At 38.7% G+C, this 22,806-nt stretch overlaps 2 protein-coding genes across 2 annotated transcripts; one reads left to right on the top strand and one right to left on the bottom strand.

Annotated features, from left to right (window-relative positions):
* Positions 1–983: 983 nt before the first annotated feature.
* On the top strand, positions 984–7,356 carry ca4c (carbonic anhydrase IV c). Its single transcript, XM_072445603.1, has 8 exons — positions 984–1,075; positions 3,120–3,167; positions 4,065–4,229; positions 4,911–5,056; positions 5,655–5,747; positions 5,831–5,897; positions 6,366–6,529; positions 7,189–7,356. Exons 1-8 carry the CDS (start codon positions 1,012–1,014, stop codon positions 7,354–7,356), a joined length of 915 nt encoding a protein of 304 aa, XP_072301704.1. The 5' UTR covers positions 984–1,011.
* Positions 7,357–8,567: 1,211 nt separating this feature from the next.
* On the bottom strand, positions 8,568–19,121 carry asl (argininosuccinate lyase). Its single transcript, XM_072445779.1, has 16 exons — positions 19,037–19,121; positions 17,516–17,710; positions 16,191–16,274; positions 15,251–15,307; positions 14,590–14,687; positions 14,450–14,527; positions 14,297–14,374; positions 13,308–13,360; positions 13,158–13,220; positions 12,962–13,076; positions 12,792–12,876; positions 11,478–11,537; positions 11,321–11,404; positions 9,804–9,884; positions 9,370–9,476; positions 8,568–8,719 (listed from the first exon to the last, which is right to left on the bottom strand). Exons 1-16 carry the CDS (start codon positions 19,049–19,051, stop codon positions 8,575–8,577), a joined length of 1,398 nt encoding a protein of 465 aa, XP_072301880.1. The 5' UTR covers positions 19,052–19,121; the 3' UTR covers positions 8,568–8,574.
* Between the last annotated feature and the right edge of the window lie 3,685 nt (positions 19,122–22,806).

Genomic DNA, 22,806 nt, shown 5'->3' with positions numbered 1-22,806 from the left:
ATGTTACTTAGTTCTCCTTTAAGTGTCTTTTCTTTCTCACTGTCAACAAAACTGTCATTTAGCAATGTATTTCTATAAATAATTAACAAACTAAATATATTTGTACTTGTACAAGTTTTTTGATGTTGTGTTTTTTTTTCCTCAGTTAATACTGTAAATACACCTGGTTTCAGGATATTATAAAAAGTCATACCAGGCTTTAAGAAAAGTAAATGATGCGAAGCAAACGTGAAACGTCAAATATTACTTACTCCAAACATTTCATAGGACTGAATGTTCTTGATATTAGATAAACTGCACATTTCTGTAGCTTTAGGTTGACTCCAGGCGGTCAAACATTTAATGGAAAAACACAATGATGAACATGATTCACACCAATGAAAGAAGGTGTGTGTGTGTGTGTGTGTGTGTGTGTGCGTGTGCGCGCACGCACAATATAAGCTATAATTAGGTATCCAACAATATTACATTTTCTTATCTTTGGTGGAAACATCACAGTTTAATCTTTAATTCACATTATTTCATATTGTTTTTTAGATCATTCCTCTATGTGATTTTGTTTTATTTTTGAAATAAATCTTTCTGAATGATAAAGCGAAGTTAATTTGCGTTTGGTTTTCCCCTTTTGGAGCATTGATTGGTTTTAAATTACTTAATTTTGCTTCTATAATGGTCTCAATTATAATCATTATTCAGTTCTTATTCTTATTGTGACCTGATTAATCACATTATCTATGAATAAAATCCTTTTCATGTCTAATAGTACTTGTAAACCACTTAGAAATAAAAGCCACCTTCACCTCTTAAATAAGGTGTTGATCATTGGCACAGAAGGACTATCACATTACACTTTCATTAGCTCAAACATCCTCTGTTCTGTCTGTTCTGCGGCTGCAGCGCGTGCATTTTCCAGAAGGGGGCTTCAAAAGACAAGACTGGGGCCCCTTTTCCTCCAGGTCCCACACTGTCCAGCTCAAAAGTATGTGAAGAGATCTGGAGCGGGTTTAACCAATGCTCATCATGGGTTTGTCTCTTTACCTCCTCAACCTGCTCTACCTGCAGACTACAGGCACCGGTAAGCATGGACACACTTTTAATTACAAATGACTTACATTTTAGGAGAATTATATTGCCAGTAAAGTTAATAATAATTTGTTGGTGAATTTCTTACCATAAAAGCAACCGTGTTGCTATTCACGTAAAGTAACACAATTCAGTACGACTGACACTTGTTATTGTAGTTGTAGAAGTAGATTCCAGTCTTAATATCTCTGTTATAGAATTTAAGGTGGAAAAAAGAACAATATATACAATATATGTATTGTTGGTGCAAGTCAAACAAAATGCAATAGGCTCAAAGTCAATTAAGTTGGAGGTATTTTAGCTTTGATGGTACAGAATATGTGACTAATAATGCAACAAATCATATGTATAATTGTATTTATTCATTTATTTATTACATATGTAGATAACATGTAACAGAAAAATGATTTTACAGATACAAAAAGTAGGTGCAGGGACTCAAAACTCAACAGGGCTTATCCATAGAAATCCCTCCACATGATTAACAAATAACTTAAGTGTAACCTGCCATCGGCCCATAGTTTTGGATCCATTTTTACAATTTTCATTCCGTACAACTTGCTCTCGGGGATAAAGAATGTGGTGTGAAATTGCCAAAAGATGCTACGATAACATTAAGAACCTCTTGAACTGCGTTGGCTGTGCCGGCGCTCACAGGGTTAAACGGGGGCAGAGCCAGGTGGGCCGGGGCAGAGCCAGGTGGGCCGGGGCCAGTGCGTCCTGTGCATTGTTCTCCGCGGTGAGAAACCACAGCACTCAAAGCAGGTTATTGTGAGAAACACCTGGTTAATCTGACCCGCGTTTCAAATAAAGACTTGTCTATAGAGCTGTCCGTTCCCATTAGGGCGCGTCCTTATATGACAAGATTAGACCGGAGACATCGGCCCTTACAACACAAACACAAACAGGCCTTGTTTGATGGACGAGTGAGTTAAAGAGCAGGTGACAGGTTCTCGTGTTTGTCTGATTATGACTCTAGTAATTAGGTATCACAGTTTTAGACCATATAGTGAATAGTTTGTAGAGAAAACATGTAAAAAAAGAATTACAGGAAGTAGAGAAACGCTCTTAAAGGAATCCATCTATCTATGTCATCAATAAGCAACAACAACTGACAGTTTAAATATTAATTGAACTAAATAAAGGTTTTATTATAGGTATTCATATTTGTCAAATCCTAACGGTTGTGTAATTTATATAGATTTTGGCTCTTTACAATTATGATTTTGGCCCTTGTTTACAATATGGTTGCTAGGTAACAGTTGTTGAACGTCAAACCAGGAAGTAACATTATAAACGTCACCAAAATGGTCAAACTGGGGAAAAATATGCTAAATGTTTAGTCAATTCTTCAATATGATCACGTTCACTACATTTGAGTGAAATGTGTGGTCTAACCTGTCACTTTAAACAGCCAACGGTAAAGAAGACCTGGCACATTTATGTAAGAAAAGTAAATGTTTGCCTTTTTCTATACAATATTAACCCTGCACAAGAATTAGTTACCTTATTTCTTTGTTTTTATGTTAGCAGCGTACAGTACATAGAGCTTGAAAGTTTAGCAAGTTAAAACACACACTATCTAATTCAAATTAATACAATTTTTCACTTGCAATCGGCTTGGATTGGTGGACTGTCCAGTGAGGTAGGAAATGTATTGAGTTTAGCTGATTAAGAAAAAATTAAATAAAGGGTAAAAGGTGATATTTCTGCACTTTTGTGAGTAATTTTACAGACATTTCACATTTGTTTGATGATTAAACCCAAACTAATACATTTCAAGACATGTTTTAACACATTTCTGTTGGATTGACATAACATTGTGCGACTGCTGTTCAATATCAATACTCAAAAATATCAAGGTATTCATTTTTGCCAATATCGCCCTCACCTTCTGCCCCTTCTGTCCAGCGAAGGGGGCCCACAGTGAACGTTTGACAGAGTTGACATGGAAAAAGAAGCCAAATATTCTAATATATACAGCTTGACTTTGACACTGCTGCTGTTGCTTAATTACACGGTTTTTTTTTGTTCAGGTCTGTGGTGTTACGATGCCCAGAACTCCTGCGAGGAGGCGTGCCCAGGTGAGGCGCCACACACACTCTCTGAATCACAGAGACTTTCGAACACAAACACAGTGATATCTGACGTTAAAGGAGACGTATACTGCCGTTTTTCCTACGCTTACATGTTGTTCATTGTAAACTGCAATTTTGAGCTAAAACAACTTTATAACAGAAACGGATCCATTGACTTCCTGTTCAAAACTGTTGGAAAAGTGGCTAAAGTTCATCCCCCGAAAAAGAGGTCAGCGCTCAATGGGTTCTTACCTGGTTAAATAAAGGTTAATAAATACATTTAAGAGTCTTGGGCTAGTGAAAACTGGAATTTTCTGAGTAAGATAAGATAAGATATGCCTTTATTGTCCACACATGGGGACATTTTGGTGTTACAACGCAGTAGATACAGGGGGAAAGGACAGATATATTATATATAAAACACAAAAACAAATACTCTTATTAACAAAACTCCTGTAAACAGGTCCTCTCATATCTTAATAGGGAATGGAGGGAAGAAAACAAAAATAAAGATAAAAATGAAATAATAATAATAATAAAAATAGCTGGCATAAGACAAATAACACTAATAATAATGGTAAAGTAAACACTCTTATTTACATCCGTTATATAGAAATACAGAACGACTCAAACGTGCATGAATCAAAATACAAATGTGAGTAAACTAATGAGGAAACACTGTTACAAGCTCATTAAAGTTGATCGTATATAATATGTCGACTTTAAAGTTGTGCATGTTTGTTAGTAAATGCATTAAAAAAAAAAAAAAGTGAATGAACATGAATGTAGATAAGACTGTTTCGGCATTGTCCGGCAGCAGATTGAGTTTTGTTTTGTGAAGCGTCTTGTACTGAAAAGCGCTCTATAAATAACATGTATTTGTATAATGAATGGTTGTTTCAGACCCGAGTCGATGGGCGGCCCAGTTCCCGAGCTGCGGGGGGCTTCGTCAGTCTCCCATCAACATTGTCACCAGTAAAGCCCACAGTAACTCTGCTCTGCCTCCGTTCAACTTCATCGGACACGACGAGCACATCAACATCAGCCTGATGAACACTGGGAACTCCGGTACCAATCTCACTGCCATTTTCACCATTCAATTGTCCCCGTCACGATTACTATATCGACTTATCGTTTGTGAAGTTGAATTATAGCTGCCGCGATATTTTGGGGATTTTCTTTGTTATTTTTAATTTAGCGCAAGAGTCAAATAAGAAACTTCAGAGACAATTTATAGGTAATAACTATTGAATAAGGCAAGGCAAGTTTATTTGTAGAGCACATTTCATACACAAGGCAATTCAAAGTGCTTCACACAGCAGGAAAAATGCATTCAAATCACAAAGAAATTACAGAAACAGAATAAAGTGTTTCATTCGGCTTTGTATTTGATGCAGCTTTTCCTGGGATTCCGCGGCGTTAGAGTTATTCTGTGAGTGGCATAAAGAAGTGTCATTATAATTGTATATTGTCACATTTTAAGTAGAACTATGTCACACTTCAACATGTGTTATTGTGACAGGCATACCATTTAATATTATATAACACATTTACTGATAAAAACTACACTTAAGATAGATTATACTTTTCTCTGAGTATTTATTCAAATCATATGGCGATGAAGCTAACATTTTGATCTCATTCTTGTGACAATGTGCTATTTTGATAAAAGAAGATGATGTGTGTATAAGTGAGAAAATAGTTATCTGGCTCCGACAAAACGCACGTCCAAAAATACTGTGTTTTAAGCCACTTTCAGCCTGCCTCAGTCGGTGCAGTTGTCCGGAGGAGCTCTGCCGGGAAAATACAGAGCGGCCGGCTTCCACTTCCACTGGGGCCGAGAGGGAAGCCCAGGGTCCGAACACACCATCGACGGAGAGAGGCTGCCCATGGAGGTACAGCCCAACCCAGGAACAAAAGAAACAATACACACAAGTATACAGCACACACTGGTGATGTCATTGTGACCTCAAGGGCCGACGAAACTGCAGTTATGGGCCTATGGAACATCTCTGATTGTGCTGCGTTCAAAGCACATTTCATAACAGTGTTTTTCATTTTACAACTAGGCAATACAGCTATTGGATGCTTTTGGTTTACGAGGCTCTTCTGGAGTTGGTTCTCGGTTTTGACTGTCTTCCTTCCTCCAGAGAACCACAGTTTGCACTCAAATGAGATTCATCACTTGCATGTCCCTCGTGTTCAGCCGGGAAAACAAGCTTTTAGGTTCTCTGCTCGGAAACTAAATGGCCTGATCTAGTTTCCTTCAACACATTAGTTCCTTATTACTAAAAAGACAACGGGGCTCCTTCTTTCATCTTTCATCTTCATATTTCTGATTTTAAACTAAGTGATTTGTACTGGTAAACATTTATTGCTACTGCTGTGCGCTGGTGACCTCCAAAAAAAAAGATAAAGGTTTAATTAAATTGGAAAAAGAACAATAATTCATATTTGTGACTGTAATTTATTGAGTGTGTTGCTTGTTTTCAGATGCACATCGTCCACATCAAGGAGCCGTACGGGTCTCTGGCCGAAGCTGAGCACGACATGGCTGGAATAGCTCTGCTTTCTTTTCTCTTCGAGGTACTGTTGTTTCAAATATATATCATGTTTTCTTAATGTTTTAATGTCTATGTTGTTAAAAAAGGTGTAATTGCTGTCCACAGGAGTCGGCTGACGACCATCCACAGCTGAACTCGGTGATAGAGGCGTTGGGCCGTGTTCAAAACAATGGTAAAAACTAACTGGATGAAAAGAAACAAGAACATCAAAAACACCCCCGGCCAGTGGAAATGAAGAGCAGGCGGAAACTGTACCAACATGATTAACGTATTTTTAAAAACAGTTGCCAAAATGACCCTTACAGAAGAAGGGTAGTGACTATAATGTTGGCATTGAAGATGATTTTAAGTCCTTGAGAAAGACCAATGAGGTTTACAAATGCAGTGAATAGACGTAAATTAGTTTAAGTTAATGTAAAAGAACGTGATGTGAACCCCATTGTCACTAGAATATAGCTGCAACGAGTTAATTTGCAGATAACAGATAAGTGCCATGTTGAAGGCAAGAACCAGATCTATTATAGTACAAAATAAACCATTCCGTCCCTTCTTGAGCAAAAACCCTCGACTTTACTGTGATTAGCGTGAAAGGAAAAACGTAGCAGCTTTTCCATGTTTTCTGTCACTCCTCTGTTCCCAGGCAGCTCCACAGAAGTCAAGAACTTCAGACTGAGCGACATCGTCCCGCCAGCGCCAGAGCTCCACAGTTACTATAGATACGTGGGCTCCATGACGACGCCCGGCTGTGAACAAGCCGTGGCCTGGACCGTTTTTAAGAAGACGCTCGCCATCAGCAGCCGACAGGTGAGTCTCAGGGTGCAGAGCCACACAGGATTCAATGGTAAAAAGCCAAAAAAACAACAACTAAAACCTGAAAAAAGGCAATAATAAGAGCTTTTCTTTTTGCAAATAAAATGGCACATTAGTCATTGAGGGAATGAACTAAAGAGTGTGGAATTCCAGTCACTTATAGGCTCGCTCATATGCATTACATAGGCTCATTTTGGCCTATTACTTTTGTTCAAATGGTGGATGTCAGTGCTGGTGTCCCTAAGCGATATTAACAAAAAATAATCAATATTTCTTTGGAATATCCAGATAACAATAGGCGATTTTATGCCAAACATGTGTTAAAATATGTCTGCAAATGTGTAAGTTGAGGTTGAATCATCAGACAAATGTGACATGTCTGTAATAAGTGCAGCAATATCACCTTATACCCTTATTTTAAAGTTTACACCACAACTTTTTTATTTCTCCATTGAATTCTTATTTTTTTATTTGACTACAAACGATATACTCGATATTCACATTTTGCGTATCTTCAAAACATTCACGATCTTATGACGTTGCCCACCTCGACACATGAGAGTCAGTAAAACGATCATCTTCTCAGACAAACGGAATTCCACTTTTTACGTTCTGATCCGGATTTTTTTCCCGATTCTTTCCCCTGTCGCTAGCTGAGTGCCATAGTCTCCACGTGCCGCTTCTGGACCGGACAGCCCATGATCGACAACTTCAGACCCGCCCAGCAACTCGATGGCAGAGTCGTGTACAAATCCAACTCGGGCGTCCCACTTCCAAGTCTGACCCTGGTGTTCTCATTTTACCTGTTACTCCACATTTAGAACCGGAAAGCGAACGGCGCGTGTGGATAGAATGACTTATTACTAGAATGACATTAAAGTTGCCATAACATGCTTTTTTCACGTTTCGTAGTCTATCCTAAGTGTATAATTGATAATAATAAGGGTTGTGCAACACCCTTAACATAATAGTTAAGAAATATCACCAATACCTTGGACCCCCTCACCAACCTGGAAATGCAAACGGCTTGGTTTGATATTCGCCCCCATCCAGACGGGAGGCGGGAGGGTGAGGGGGGATGATGACGCGTGCTTGCCCTTATGACGCGGTCTTGCCCCACCCCCCGTCAGTTTGGAGATTCGAGGAAAGGAGATAGTCTGTAATATAGCTAAAAACTGCGGGAATCAATAAAAAAAACACTCTGGGTACATATATGAAGCACAAATAGCGATGTAAGAAGGTTAAAGGCTCTGAAAAGTCGATTTTGCATGTTATGGGGCCTTTAACAAAGAATTCATACTGAAGGTTTGAATTCATTTTTGTGGGTAGGCTTTGTGGATGTACAGTAGAATACGGTATGGTTTGCTTTTTAACTAATTTGAACTAATATTTGCCCACACCTTTATGTTATAGTGAAGATGAACTTAACTTAAAAATAATAACAAAATGTTCAAAATTCATCTCGGAGATAAAATCAATTGTTGCATGTTTGTGTCAACATAAAGCCATTTTTTTTTTGCCAAATTACTATTTCCATTTTTGTCTGTTAAAAAATATCAGCAAAATGTTCAATATCAAACAGATATCGATACACTGCATCTGGAACCGATATATTGCCCCTCTCTATGTGTGATTCAAGATTGTGAATACATTGACCCTCTTCCAGTTTGGATAGATAGTTTTACATTAAGATCTTTTGTATGTACATTTGTAGAGACTCTAAATACTCAAAGATGAAAACTGCAATGTTTCGTTTCATTTTCTCTGTTTAATGGCAGGAACTACAGGCAACATTGGTGCCGTTCAAAATTAAAGGTGCTTTGAAACACGAGGACGGCTCCTATTGCTTTTCTCTTTCCTAAATACAGTGCATAATGTCAGTGGCGTCAGGAGAAAGTCATATTTTTTTTTTACATCCTATGATTATTTTACTGTAACATTCATTGTAACTCGAGGTTTGACTGCGGTAAAGAGTCAATGTTCAGTTGTAGTTGACCCTTTGGCTCAGTAAACTCGATTCAAGCTGAAGTGGTTGTGGATTACTTCGTCTGCGCCTTGATCCACCTTCGCAGGTGTTCGATTTGAGCCAAAACGCTGGACTTGGCTGTGCCACCAGGGGCGCTGTACTGCTCCACGCTGCTGCTGTAGTCCCACACTGCAGTCACGTCCTCTCCAAAGTGAGGGCTGTGAGAAAAGACAACATTTAGACATTTAGTCCTAACGATCTGCGCGACATTCCGGTATTATGTACAATAAAAAAAAAAATCATGTCTCAATGGTCTACACAGAGCTCAGTGTAATTAACAAATACTGCTAGGATTACTAAAGGCATTTTATTTAACATTATAAGCAAGTGCCTTGGTTTTTGTACACTGACCGTCCCATTCACCAAATAGTTTATAACAGCAATTTGAAATGACTTTTCAGACACCAAAAAAAGAGCTCTAGTTTTAAGACAGAGATGGGAAAACACTTGTACAATAATAGTTTAGTTTACTAGTTTACTTTAATAGAATTGTAAAGATTTTCATGAGATTTTACTTGATATAACTCGTAAACAGAGTAGACTGTGGTGACAAATTTTCCTCCCCAATGTTTAATACAAGCAGGAAATGTACTGGAATAAGAAAAGATGCTTCCCTTAAATATAACACGAACAAAAGCGATACTGTTACAATTTAACATGTGACATTTTACCCTCAATTGTTTCAAATAAAATAGGAATTCTGTGGGAAAAAGCAGACGCCATTTCACACACAAAAACGACCCCATGACCTTTATTCGGTCAGCCTTTAGTGAGTTGAATTGTACGTCTCTGAGGCGACGTTATTCACCTGACGGAGCTCAAATCCTCCACACTGAGTTGGTTTAAAGCGATGTTTTTGGATTCTGCAGTGAAAACAGCTTTTCCAGAAATGCCGTGGGCCTCTCTGAAGGGAACCTAAACAAAGATGGGACATACATGTATAAAACACAAGCCAGTGCAGCCTTTGTGCCGGCTAAAATGAGCGTAAAGGCTGCTCAAAACTAACTATTTCTAATTATCCAGGATTTACTCAACAACATGAAGAGGCTACGGTGAATATCGACTGATAATTCAGCCTTCAATGGCATTAAAACCTTTGACATTTGAGTGAAAACACGATAAATTCTAGTATTGCAATAAGCACAATCTTCAGTTATTCACATTGTTCAGCTTCTTTCACTTAATAAAAACATAACACTCAAACAGGATGCAGCAGTATATTGCTAAAGGTGTAATTTTTACCCCTTTCTTCACGAGGTAATAGGCCAAATCTGTGGCCAACATGTCTGGACTGAGGGCAGCCTCCATCACGGACGGGGTGATCTGGAAGAAATAAATCCAAAATAAAATAAAAAGTTGATTTGAGAACACTTATCTCTATATAAATCTGTGTGGCCTTTGTATTAGGGCTACACGCTGTAGGAATTAGGGTTAGTGGACGGTGGCAAGAAGGAGATCGTGGGTTCGATTCCCGGACCAGACCAACATCACATGATCTCTTTGGTTGGAGTATGCATGTTCTCCCTGTGTTACCGTGGGTTCTCTCCGGGTTCTCCGGCTTCCTCCCACCGTCCAAAGACCTGCATGTGTTAGGTAAAAATTGGAAAGTCTAAATTGGCCCTAGTGAATGACTGTGAGAGTGAACTGTCTGTAATGTCTATGTCTCTGTGTTAACCCTGCGACGAGCTGGCCACTGTCCAGGATGTACCCCGCCTAAGGCCCGAAGTCACTGGGATAGGCTCCAGTCACCCGCGACCCTGAATGTTTATTACTGCAATGTCGACACCCATGCCATATTTTAATATTCATCCAAATAATAAGATAAAAAGACATTATCAGTGACAGTTGAACAAAGAATAAATGAAAAGGAGCAGAAAAAAGGGCAATCTTATGTTACCCGCCCCCTTTTTCAACTTGTACTTCACATTGATGTTTGTTTTGTTTTAGAAGACTAGGCAATGTATTAAATGCAGATGTCTTTTTAACCGCAACAACTTCTTTTTCTTTTCTTATTTTGAAAGCTTCTCAAAAAACATTATTGTTCTTGATTATTTTATTTCTTTGCCAAGACAATTCCATACATTCACTCCTTTCACAGCAACTGTTTGTCACTTTAAATATAAATATACTGTAGGACACAATCATTTGTTATATTAAAACAAATACTGTATTTTCCAGACTATAAGTCGCACCTTTTTTCATGGTTTTGGCCGGGGTGCGACTTATACTTATATTTATACTTGTATACTTATATTTATACTCCGGAGCAACTTATATGTGATATTATTTGTTATTTTCACACTTGCAACCGCATTTCATTCTCAAGTCCAACTCATATATGTTTTTTTCTTCTCTATTATGCATTTTTGGCTGGTGTGACTTTTGTGCCAAAAGTTTATTTTGAGAGATCGACAAATACATTAACAGAGACAGAACTGAGACTAAAATCAAGACCAATAAAGATTCAATAAAGGAAAATCAGACAAAATAACATAAACCACAGATAGATTTTTTGTGTGGTATTGATAATTGACAATATCACCACTTTAGTGACATTTTGTGCAGCCCTAATTTGTGTGATCAACTCTTAAGGTGCAACACTAGGGGGAGCAGGTGAGTCACTCTGCAATTGCAAATTTGGCAAGTTTAAAATGTACCTTCTTGAGTTTTATGAGCAGTAAAAACTAACCAGAGACAAGTTGCCGAACGGTTACATTACAAGCGCTGTAATTAACCACAAACATGATTAGCTTGAATACCTTGAGCGTGGAAATGACTCCGGTTGTCACTTGAAGCACGGCGTGAAGCGTGTCAAAGCAGTCAAACATGGCCTCCTTATCCTCCTGAAGGACAATCATAATAAAATGTGGTTTGAACCCACAGTGGTATGATATGGACATCACAGACGGACAGCACCTGCAGGTCTTTGTTGTAGCAGCTCGGTAAACCCTTCATCGTCATCATGAACCCGGCGCACTGGGAAAAGGGACCATAAAGTGAACCATCACGGCACAAAAAGCTCACGCTGATAATAGGACAACACAGCAGACTGTAAAGTATACAACTCCTCCTTCCTCCAGTGAAAAGGCAGACGCAGTGGAAGTGATGCAAAGAACAAGCAGCCAGTGCTGGAAAGTAGCAACGTAAAAGAACTGTATTTCATTTTTAGGTGTCTGTACTGTACTTTAAAGACTTTTTACTTCAAATATTTAGCTCTCAAATGGATTGAACTAGTCTGACAGTTAGAAAGTACTTAATTGTATTTGTAGTATATTCATGGCATTTGTTTTTTTTCTTCCACAAACGGCAACTTGACAGATGTAGAACTATGGTAAAATTTCAACTCAAAAAAGCCCCAACAGAAAAATTACACTTAAAGGTGGAATGGACGATTTTTTTCAGCAAATTTTTTATCATATTTCCTCGTGGCGTGGATAAATCATTAGTCCTGCCACGTATCAGTCATAAAACGCACCTATTGCTCACCTGCAGCCGCGTCAGGCTCGTCCCCACGTTTCCGCGTGCCTAATCGCATGGATCTATCATAATATAGTTCCCTCAGTGTACGGGGCAAAATGAAGACGTAGAAAGACAGTTCGAGCTGACGCAGAAGTGGACAGAAATCTACGGGAGACGAGAGATGTGATGCGCTCCGTTGCGCTAATAAACAAACGCACGTGTGTGTTGTATCAGTCCGCACGGGGGAGTGGCATGTGCACTTCCACCTGCGTTCTCAAATCGCCGAAAAATCGTCCATACCGACTTTAAGTTATTCAAGAGGTGAAATACTAGTATTAACTACCGGTACCCGTTTAAAAATGCACTTAAAGTATTTTTTTAAATTCAAACCTCGGCCTTTTAATAGAGGAAATGTCAGAGTGCCACCATTAACTTTTAAGAGTTATACTTTAACCTCAAAACTGGAAGTTCATTTAAACAGAGCACCTCAGTCACTTAAAGAACAGACTGCTCAAGTGTTTAAAAAGTAGACCATTTAATCTGAAATAATAATAAATAAATAAAAACACCCAATTTGGTCAAAGAGTGTAATTTTAGTCCTACAATTACTACAATTAAATTACAAAAATGCAAGGCCAACATTGTGACGTGACTTGCACGCGTCTCATTCTCATGGACCTGATGGAACTTGTCTTGAGGGAAATGTGTCTCGTCTAGAACATCTATCATAAAAGACAAGAAACCCCGTGATCAATTAAAAGAAAATCTTACTCGACCAAAGACGCGTCCCGCTTTGCTCCGGATCAGCTCCAGACTGTCGGCGTTTTTCTTCTGGGGCATCAAACTGCTGCCTGTACTGCACACAACAACATACATACAGTGTTAAACCATACAGAAGACGGACTCGCCCTTTCAGCTTCTTAAAATGTCCAAACACAAACCTGTAGGCGTCAGACAGAGTAATAAAGGAGTACTCTTTGGTGCTGTACAATAACAGGTCCTCAGCCACTTTACTGAGATGGTTCAAACACAGCGAGGCCCAGAACAAGAACTCCACTGACGACGACAAAGCAAAGAAATCAACCCAAAACGACAAAACGCCATCATAAACCTTTGTACGGTTGAACTCTTACTCACAGACAAAATCCCTCTGGCCCGTGGCGTCCATGCTGTTGAGACTCGCGCTGTCAAAACCCAACTCTGACGACGTGGAAAGAGTTTACTTCCCTACGCTGTGCATTAAGAACGTGCGGAATTCGAGGCATTCTTTTGCTAACGTGGTCTCACCTGTGCAAAGTAGATCCCGGTCGATGTCGAACGGGGTTCCGGCAATGGCGCCACTGAAAGCAACGAGAAGCAAAGCAATAATATGGAGGGAAAAAAGTCACAAAAAGAACAAAGAAACAGTTTCCTGTTCAGAGGCAAAATTGTGAGGCCTTTTACCAGTGAAAAAGGAAATTAAGCTAATGTTTTACTCCTTTAAACCTGTTAGATATTGCTGAGGGTGGCAAAGACAAATAAACTTGTACTTTGCAACCGGCTGCTTGCAACAGTTTAGTTTGGTCTTTATTTGAAGGGCAATGCACGGAGACAAGAACTAAAAAGTAGGAAATAATTAGACAATTTAGGAGATTAAAAAAACCTTGTCTGGATTAATTTAAGTAGTGAAGGTAGTTGGGATGAGAAACGAGGATATAGAGGATGGTTCATTGAGCAGTAAAGGAAAAATACTACACATCTGATCATTATATATGAATATACCGTATTTTCTACTATAAGTCATACATTTTCATAGTTTTGACCGGGGTGCGACTTGTACTCCAGAGCGACTTATATGTGATATTATTCGTTATTTTCACACTGGCAACCGCAAGAGGGCGCTCTAGTCTCTAAGCGACGCAGAAGAAGAATCTTGTTGTTGAGTTGTTTAGAAGTGACACAGAGGAAGAAGAATTCAGTGGATTTAGTGATTTGGGGTAAAACTGATGCTTTGGTAAACTTGTTAGCATGTTCTTTATGCTATAGTTATCTGAATAACTGTTAATATGTTACGTTAACATACCAGACACTCACCACAGTTCTGTCTGTGCGTCATGTAGCTGAAGGTGTTAGCGTTAGCATACGTACACCTATTCACCATGTTCTTCATTTTAGAATGCATTTCAAGATTAAATGTCTGTTCTTGGTTTTGGATTTTATTTATCTTATATATGTTTTTTTCTTCTCTTATGCATTTTTTGGCTGGTACGGTATATTGTTTTTCAGTAAAAATGTACCTTCCTAAAGGCAAAACATTGACCCTTTTGTTGATCTCTTGAAGCCGCTCCACGTCTCTGCACAGGGCGACTGCATGACTGAAAGATAAAACGCAAAAGTACAAGTCCCACGTTACCGAATACTGAATAAATATGATTCAAGCGCGCGGTTACCTTAGAATCCAGTGGCTCCATCTGATTGGCTGAGCCCTCTGCATGTGCGTGTAACCGGGAAACAGGACGTCGACTTCTCTGCGATTGAAAGGATTAGACAAAGAGGGCACGACCTCACATTATATACGTTTTTCTCTCACATTGCCGCCCGTTCCACCATCGTAGAGACCAGTTGCAAAGCGGATTCTCTGAGCGTCGACAAAGCATCACGAAGCCACAGTCTCATGTCCGTAACGACCTGAACATCGCAGAAAACAAACGTTAATAGGACAAACGAAGTACAAAACGCTTCTCTGTGCACCTTTTCTTGTAGATGCCAGCTTTGTTAGTGCTTAGTTTTATCGTTATGCTTGAAATGTTCCTCAGTATCACATTAAACTCATCTTGTATTTGCAAAACCCTGAAAAACATGCATTCTTACAGAGTGTGCTCGTTTCTCCACGGATCTGACCTGTAACTTGATCTCATGGCGTCACCTGGGTTAGGGCTGGTGATTAATAGACTATAAAACCCATCGTAGTCCAATTTTGCAATCGTATATAGGCTCCAAAACGAAAAAGAGCTTTTTTTTAACAAAGACAAAATCTCAAAAAAAAGTAAATAATGTATTTTTAAACTCTCAATGTACTACAGAAATACTCGTTTGACTCAAAACATGAAACAGACTAACAACTACTGCAATAATCGTTAGTTGCAACCGTACAAAGCATAACATCTCCAGAGCGACAAGGATCACGTAGACCTCCACCAGAAAAGTTAAACAGAGCGCTCTTAATGTGTTACATATAAAAATATACAAACCTGGTCATTTCTGCTGCGACCGGTGTGCAACTTGCCGGCAGGAACGCCGATCAGCTCCTAGCAACAAAACAACACTTACAAACAACAATCCAATACAAAAAAACTCACCCAACGCCCCATTTCGGCATTTCATTTATGTGTTTCATTTCAATACATGTTTTTGCATTCAAATCCTGAGGTTTTTGATGATGAAAAGGTTTGGGGGTGACCAAGCACAGCCCTGCCTCACCCCTCTTTCTGGAGTCAGTGGATCTATCAAGTGACCGTTAATGTCAATTTTAATTCTTGATGTTGGACTGTCGTAAAGACCTCCGATATTTCTTATTATTAAATCCTCTATTTGAAATTTGTCATGGTCAGTCTTTAGCTTCGACTAAACTATCTTTTCGTTTACAATCCTCCTTTTCAGCAGTTTAAATGTTAACGCTTGCTAAGGTTCCTTTTTTCACCACATTTACAAACTTAAATCAGCTTTGAAACGTCAACCATGAACTTGGCATGGGAGATATTGACAAAAATGACAAAAATCTTGATTATTATATTTTAGAAGATTCAGACAATATATATATATGCAAAGCTTATCAAACATGAATTGATTGTAAAATTAAGAAAAGTGCAGAAATTTTAATCTATACTTTAATCCAAGTTTGATTGATTCGATTTACTGTAGTTGTTGAACGCTCTTATTGCAGCCTTTTTAAATCATTCAATCTTTTATTTTTTATGTAGATGACATGGTATTCTAATTCTGCAAAAACAATTAAGTGATACAAGTTCCCATTTAGTTTTTTATCCTCCATTGTGCCTTTAACCTCTTAATATAGGATTGTTCTATAGGGAAAATGAATGTGGAGCTACAAAGTGGACGAGACTGTTGATCTTCATAGTGTAAGTGTTTAACCAGAGAATAACATGACAGATAAGTAACTAATCCCTTTACCTTCAACCGTCTCTCATTGGCCGTGTGAATGTCTTCATCTTCAGGTTTAACCACAAACACGCCTTTGCTCCACTCCTCAGAAATCTGTCATAAGAACATTCAGTTAGTTTGATACAGTGTCGACTTTTTATACAACAATGACAAAGCCTCAGAGATTCAAAGTAATTCTGTTGGAACTCATTCGTTGTGGTAATATTGAAGTAAAGCCTGATATAAACTCATTTGCTGCGATAAATGTGTGCGAGCTGAACAACAAAAGCCGTCTGCAGGGACGAAACGCAGCGTCGAAAACAGTGACGTGTCGTTTCCACGGAGCACAAAGAGAGTTAAGCCACACAAACACGTCCAAAGCTCTGCGTCCAAAAATGACAGGGCAGTTTCCACCTTCTGTCACGTGCTGTTGTTTTTGTTCTCGCCTCAGAAAGCGCAGAACTTTCCTGCCCTCGCACTAAACACAGCCTCAACAACAACAAAACACGACTGAAACATCTGCATTTAGATTAGCTCACTTATCCTGGTTGCTCACCTTGCTACAAAGTTGGTGTGCGCTCTTATATAAACAACATTTGTATATTGTGGTTAGGTTTCAACTTATTAGAATTACTAAATATGTTTTTCTTTTTGTTACGCAGTATCTTTTGACCTCAGATCAAGGTAAAGGTCAAATCCTCTACTTAGTTGCAGCCTAACAAGGTTTTATTACACTGACATCTAAGGGTTATTATTGCAGTCAGCTATTTATTATTTTTTTAGTCGACTAGTTAAACGATTATTTCTAATGTGCATCAAGACATTTAAATTACATTTTAACATGACGACGGTGCTGCACACATCAAGTTCTAGGGCAGAATAAACAGAGAAAAAGAAAACTGAGAAAAATCCTGCACCGTCTTACTCGCAAGGTGGATTTATTTACAGGTGAAGAGGCAACGCTTCAGCTTCTAGGCCTTCGTCTGGCATATTCAATTTTAACCGAATAAAAGGTTGAAATATGGTGACAGAAGGCTGTAAGAATAAAGTGTATTTTGATGACATTTAGAAATTGTTTACGGTCTGACATTTTTATTTAATAATGTTGCGGTGTTGTCTTTATTTTTGTCTGAATGTTAGAGTCTATATAGTACAGATAATGGCGAAAATGATCAAAATATGAGTAAGATTATTTATGCCAAGTCACAATTTGTCAAGCTCTAAAAACTTGACAAATATGGCTGTGTAATGCAATGAGCAAAACACACAAACTAGGCATTGTACACTTTCTTTTGCAATTGACTTTCTCGTTTGTCTCTTTCCCTTGTGTAATTGATATATAAATATGACCCGACCTGATCCATCCCATGTAAAATACTGGTCATCTCGTCTGTGGTGACGAGCTTGGCCTTCTCCAGCGCCTTCACGTAGGCTTTGCTGCCTCTGATGTCTGCGTCCCACATCCTCTGGTCGTAGGAGATTGAAGCGTTGAATTTCTCCATTATGGGGTCAGTGTCACCCACAAACCGACCCCCCCAAAGTTTATTTCCCTGGTGACAAAAAAGAAAGAGACGGCATTAGGAACGGCTTCGATGTGAGTGTCATTGTGAGCACAAGGTAATTACTCATGCAAACAGGTCTGTCACAACAATTACTACAGTATATCAACTTTATCGTTCAACAAGATTTTCTGGATTTACAACTCAACGGACACACATCTTGAAATGTATTAGTTGAGGTTTGATTGTTAGACAAATGTAAAATTTATCACAAAAGTGCAGAACTATTTCCTTATAACATTTTTTGACAATTTACATATTTTTTTGTTTTTTAAATCAGCTTTTTTAACCATAAACTTTTTTAACCATAAACTTCTATTCATAAACTTCATATCTTCAAAACAACATTCAAAATATTATCTACATACCCACGTCTAATTGAATAATTAACATTGTAAATAGGTGTCTTTAGATATTTGTGGGTTTAGTCTTTGTCGTGATATTTTCAGGAGCAGTACATTATAAACATTAGTTATCGTACAAACAGGTCAGCCATTCACCTTTAGGTCATGGCAAAGTAATTAACTTAATCCAGAACCAGTATAAAAACATGTAATGTACATAATGTATAAACTGGGCGGCAAAATGCATTTCTCCCAGTTATGATGCTACTACTATCTTATTACCATAATGTACCTTGACCCCAAAACATAAAACATATGCATTCAAACAGATAAACATACATAGAAAGTCAATAGCATGTAAAAAGTTTATTATTAAGATGATTATTCAGTTATTTTCCAAACCAATTTTAATATCTCAACACAAGTAAAATGCAACTACTAAATGATGATTTGACATTGAATGGGGAATCTGGCCATTTCTGTCACATTTAACTTTATTTTGTCTTTCCGAAAGTCCAATTTTGTAAAGCCAGTCAAAAAATTGAGGAACAGTAACAAATTAGACCACGAGAATGAAAGAAAATGAAAGATTTCACTATTAATTGTCAGTCGTGAATAATCGTTAAATCGTGATGTTTCTTATCACAATGATCGTAACACTAAAATTAGATATCGTGACATAACCGATGTCTTTGAGTGCTTGTGTTGTCTTGATGAAACATTAAAATGATAAAGAAACATAATAAATACGCATCCTTCTGATTTTGTGGTTCATATCTATCATATAAATTAACTTACATGTCTTCTTTGCCCTTGCTATTTCCCAATCATAATTAGATTGCAAGTGAAAAGCTGCCTAATTTAGGGGCTATTTTTCCAACAAATCCCAAACGGAGGACTAAAAATACTCAAAACAACAGCATATGGCAGCACACAAAACAAAAACACGTGTTAAGTGTTTAAAAGCCTTTACCTCCGCGTTGGCCATGGCTCGTGTGGATCAGTCATGTGCCGTTTATGACTTTATGTAAAAAGACAACGCACAATGACTTCTTCTGTGGAAATGCCACTGCGCTCAGTGCTGCCGCCTCCTGTTCACGTCCTGTACTTTCACCACGTCTTAAAGCTGCACCCGCCATCTAACTCCTTGTCTCCATGGAGATGTTATTGATTTCCCTGGATGTTTCAAACTGTGACATTAAATTGAGCAGATGCTCCTCATCTGCCTGGATGAACTGTCTTATCTGTCTCTGTGATTCTCCTCGAGGTTTAGACTTTCTCCCACAGGGACTTTTGAAGTCTTTCCTCACAGAAGGAGGGTCAAAGGACAAGGGGAGGTTATCCATTTGTTAAATCCCTGTAAATAATCTGCGTCTCTATTTTATTGTCGCCCATCGAGGAAACGGTGTTTTGGCGTGACAAATACATTTCATTTCATTTATTTATTTATACAGGGAAACCCCAATATGAAAAGTTCTCTTTTTCATGGGTACCCTGTTAAAACACAACACAAAATACACAACAAACATAGAATACTAAAACACAAATAAAACAATCAATAAAATTAATCAATGCATGAAAACACATTTAAACATACAATCTGAGATACAATTAAGTAAAGTGCATTGGCACTGAGGGTAGTCCTTGACCAGAGCTTTAAACTCATTAAAAGACATAAATTGATTTAATTTAAAAAGTCTCTGTGTTTTGTTCCACAGGAGCAAAGTTGATGAAGGTCTTTATTCCTGTCTCTGTGTTGACACGATGGGATTGTAAGATTAAAATGTCCTGAGACCTCAAACAGCGAATACTTGAACTAATGTGCAATAAACTGGATAAATAATCAGGCAAAAGGCCAAGTAGAGTCTTATACACAAACAAAAGTCAGTGCTGTTCTCGTCTTGCATCTAATGATTGTCATTCTACTTTAGAATATAAATCACAGTGGTGAGTTCTGTCTCCTTCTCCTGTAATGAACCTCATTACAGGAGATGTGATAAACTGAGTTCAGAGGTTTTAACACTGCCGATGATTTAATTGAATAACTCAAAAACATAAAACAAACATAATTAATCATATTACAAGTATGCACATTTCATTTTGTTGTTGTTGTTGTTTTATTGTTGTTGTAGCACTAGTTTTGTGTGTATTTGTTGTTGAGTGGTCGTGGGGGCGAAAGAATCACCAGGAGAAGAACAGCACCTCAGGAAAATTATAATTGGTCTCAAAAATGTCTCACTCGAACAGTCCATGAACAGTCCATGAACGGTCCATGAACGGTCCATGAACGGTCCATGAACGGTCCATGAACGGTCCATGAACGGTCCATGAACGGTCCATGAACGGTCCATGAACGGTCCATGAACAGTCCATGAACAGTCCATGAACGGTCCATGAACGGTCCATGAACGGTCCATGAACAGTCCATGAACGGTCCATGAACGGTCCATGAACGGTCCATGAACGGTCCATGAACGGTCCATGAACGGTCCATGAACAGTCCATGAACAGGGGCACACTAGTTTGTGTGTGTGTATTCGTTGTGGCACACTAGTTTGTGTGTGTGTATTCGTTGTGGCACACTAGTTTGTGTGTGTGTATTCGTTGTGGCACACTAGTTTGTGTGTGTGTATTCGTTGTGGCACACTAGTTTGTGTGTGTGTATTCGTTGTGGCACACTAGTTTGTGTGTGTGTATTCGTTGTGGCACACTAGTTTGTGTGTGTGTATTCGTTGTGGCACACTAGTTTGTGTGTGTGTATTCGTTGTGGCACACTAGTTTGTGTGTGTGTATTCGTTGTGGCACACTAGTTTGTGTGTGTATTCGTTGTGGCACACTAGTTTGTGTGTGTATTCGTTGTGGCACACTAGTTTGTGTGTGTGTATTCGTTGTGGCACACTAGTTTGCGTGTGTATTCGTTGTGGCACACTAGTTTGAGCGTGTATTCGTTGTGGCACACTAGTATGTGTGTGTGTACTTGTTGTGGCACACTAGTTTGTGTGTGTATTCGTTGTGGCACACTAGTTTGTGTGTGTATTTGTTGTAGCACATTAGTTTGTGTGTGCATTAGTTGTGGCACACTAGTTTGTGTGTGTGTATTCGTAGTGGCACACTAGTTTGTGTGTGTATTCGTTGTGGCACACTAGTTTGTGTGTGTATTCGTTGTGGCACACTAGTTTGTGTGTGTATTCGTTGTGGCACACTAGTTTGTGTGTGTATTTGTTGTAGCACATTAGTTTGTGTGTGCATTAGTTGTGGCACACTAGTTTGTGTGTGTGTATTCGTAGTGGCACACTAGTTTGTGTGTGTATTTGTTGTGGTGTGTTACTTGGTTGGTATGTTTTTATTCGGGCTCCAAATTTCACTCTTCTTCTTGAACAATCCGAACTCCTTTTTCATATCAACCCACGTGACCTCATTACGCCCCACGAATAGTTCCATGTAAATAGCCTTTTACAATGGCATTACGGCATACAACACAGTGACCCAAAATATGCATGGTCTTAAATAAGCAATGGGATCACTTTTTCACTTTAGGTATCACTATAATGAAAGCACAGAGTAGACACATCAGCTCCAGGTGGTGGCGGTAATGCGCATTTCTGTGTTTGTCATCCGGAAAAAACATCCACAAGACAAAGAAGAAACGCCACTTCCTGAAAACCCAAAGCGCGCCAGAAACAAACCTTTAAATTTTCCAGCAGCGCAAAAGTATGTATTAACGTTACTCATTTCGGCCGTATGATCAGCTGTTGTAACTGTTTCTTTAGAGGTGGCGATAGCTGTGACCTGTGTGTGTACAACCACCACGGAGCCAGTTACTGCAACATGCATCTAAACCACATTATGTCCTCAGCGGGACAACCGCATGTCTCAGCGGGGAGCAGATGCCTCGACTAGACATACAATATTGCGGCCGCTTAAACACATACTTCGCCTTAAATCAATTTTAATGAGGTTCATTGCATTAGATCACAAATCTTCTTCAGATTGCTTCATTAAAAAAAATAGGTGGTCAAATGATCCTACCTGTATCAAACGCAGTCCCCGCGGCAGGTGGTCACAGGCGGCTAGCACTGCTAGGCCTGGGCTAGCACTGCCGCTGCCGCAGGCCTGGGCTAGTGGCGCCTCTAGTGGATTCTGATATACCGACCAGGAGTGTTCCGTCCACAGAATACAATTTAATGATGATAAAACTGAGTTTTTTCTACAATAATTGTCTTTCGCACGACTTTAACTTTACTGAGGTCGATTTGGAACCAACTCTGTGCATTAGCTTAGCACAATGACCCCCAAAGTGGGGGTCGCAAGATGACATTGAAGATGTAATTTTTAAATTTATGACGATTTATTTAATTTTTTATGATTGTGGCCACAAGTTATAATAACATAATAATCTACTTAAATGAGCACAAACGAAACCTAATTTTTAACGTTATGTTACGACAATGTCCATTAGACGTGGGGGTCCCGGATTGGTTAGGAGTTATTCTCACTTTGATTACTATCAGTAACTTTATTTGCAAGTTATCCATTTATTATCTTGCCAGCCATGTTATCTTTTAGTAACTGGTTATTTGAGGAACACACAATGTGTCTGTAATTAATAATACAGCAAAAAAATGAATAATAGATGTGTTTTTAACCAAATAAAATATTAAATCTCTTTCAGGCAGTAAATATTGTTAGCCTCTACGCTTGGTCCAGCTGCCTGGATTTGAAACATCAGACCTCTGTTCAAAC

This window comes from Eucyclogobius newberryi, unplaced genomic scaffold (genome assembly GCF_026437365.1).
Source record: "Eucyclogobius newberryi isolate DKJ021-1_F unplaced genomic scaffold, fEucNew1.0.hap1 SCAF_15, whole genome shotgun sequence".
Classification (NCBI taxonomy): domain Eukaryota; kingdom Metazoa; phylum Chordata; class Actinopteri; order Gobiiformes; family Gobiidae; genus Eucyclogobius; species Eucyclogobius newberryi.
The sequence above is the reverse complement of the archived record's forward strand: the minus strand, read 5'-3'. Positions and strand labels throughout refer to the sequence as shown.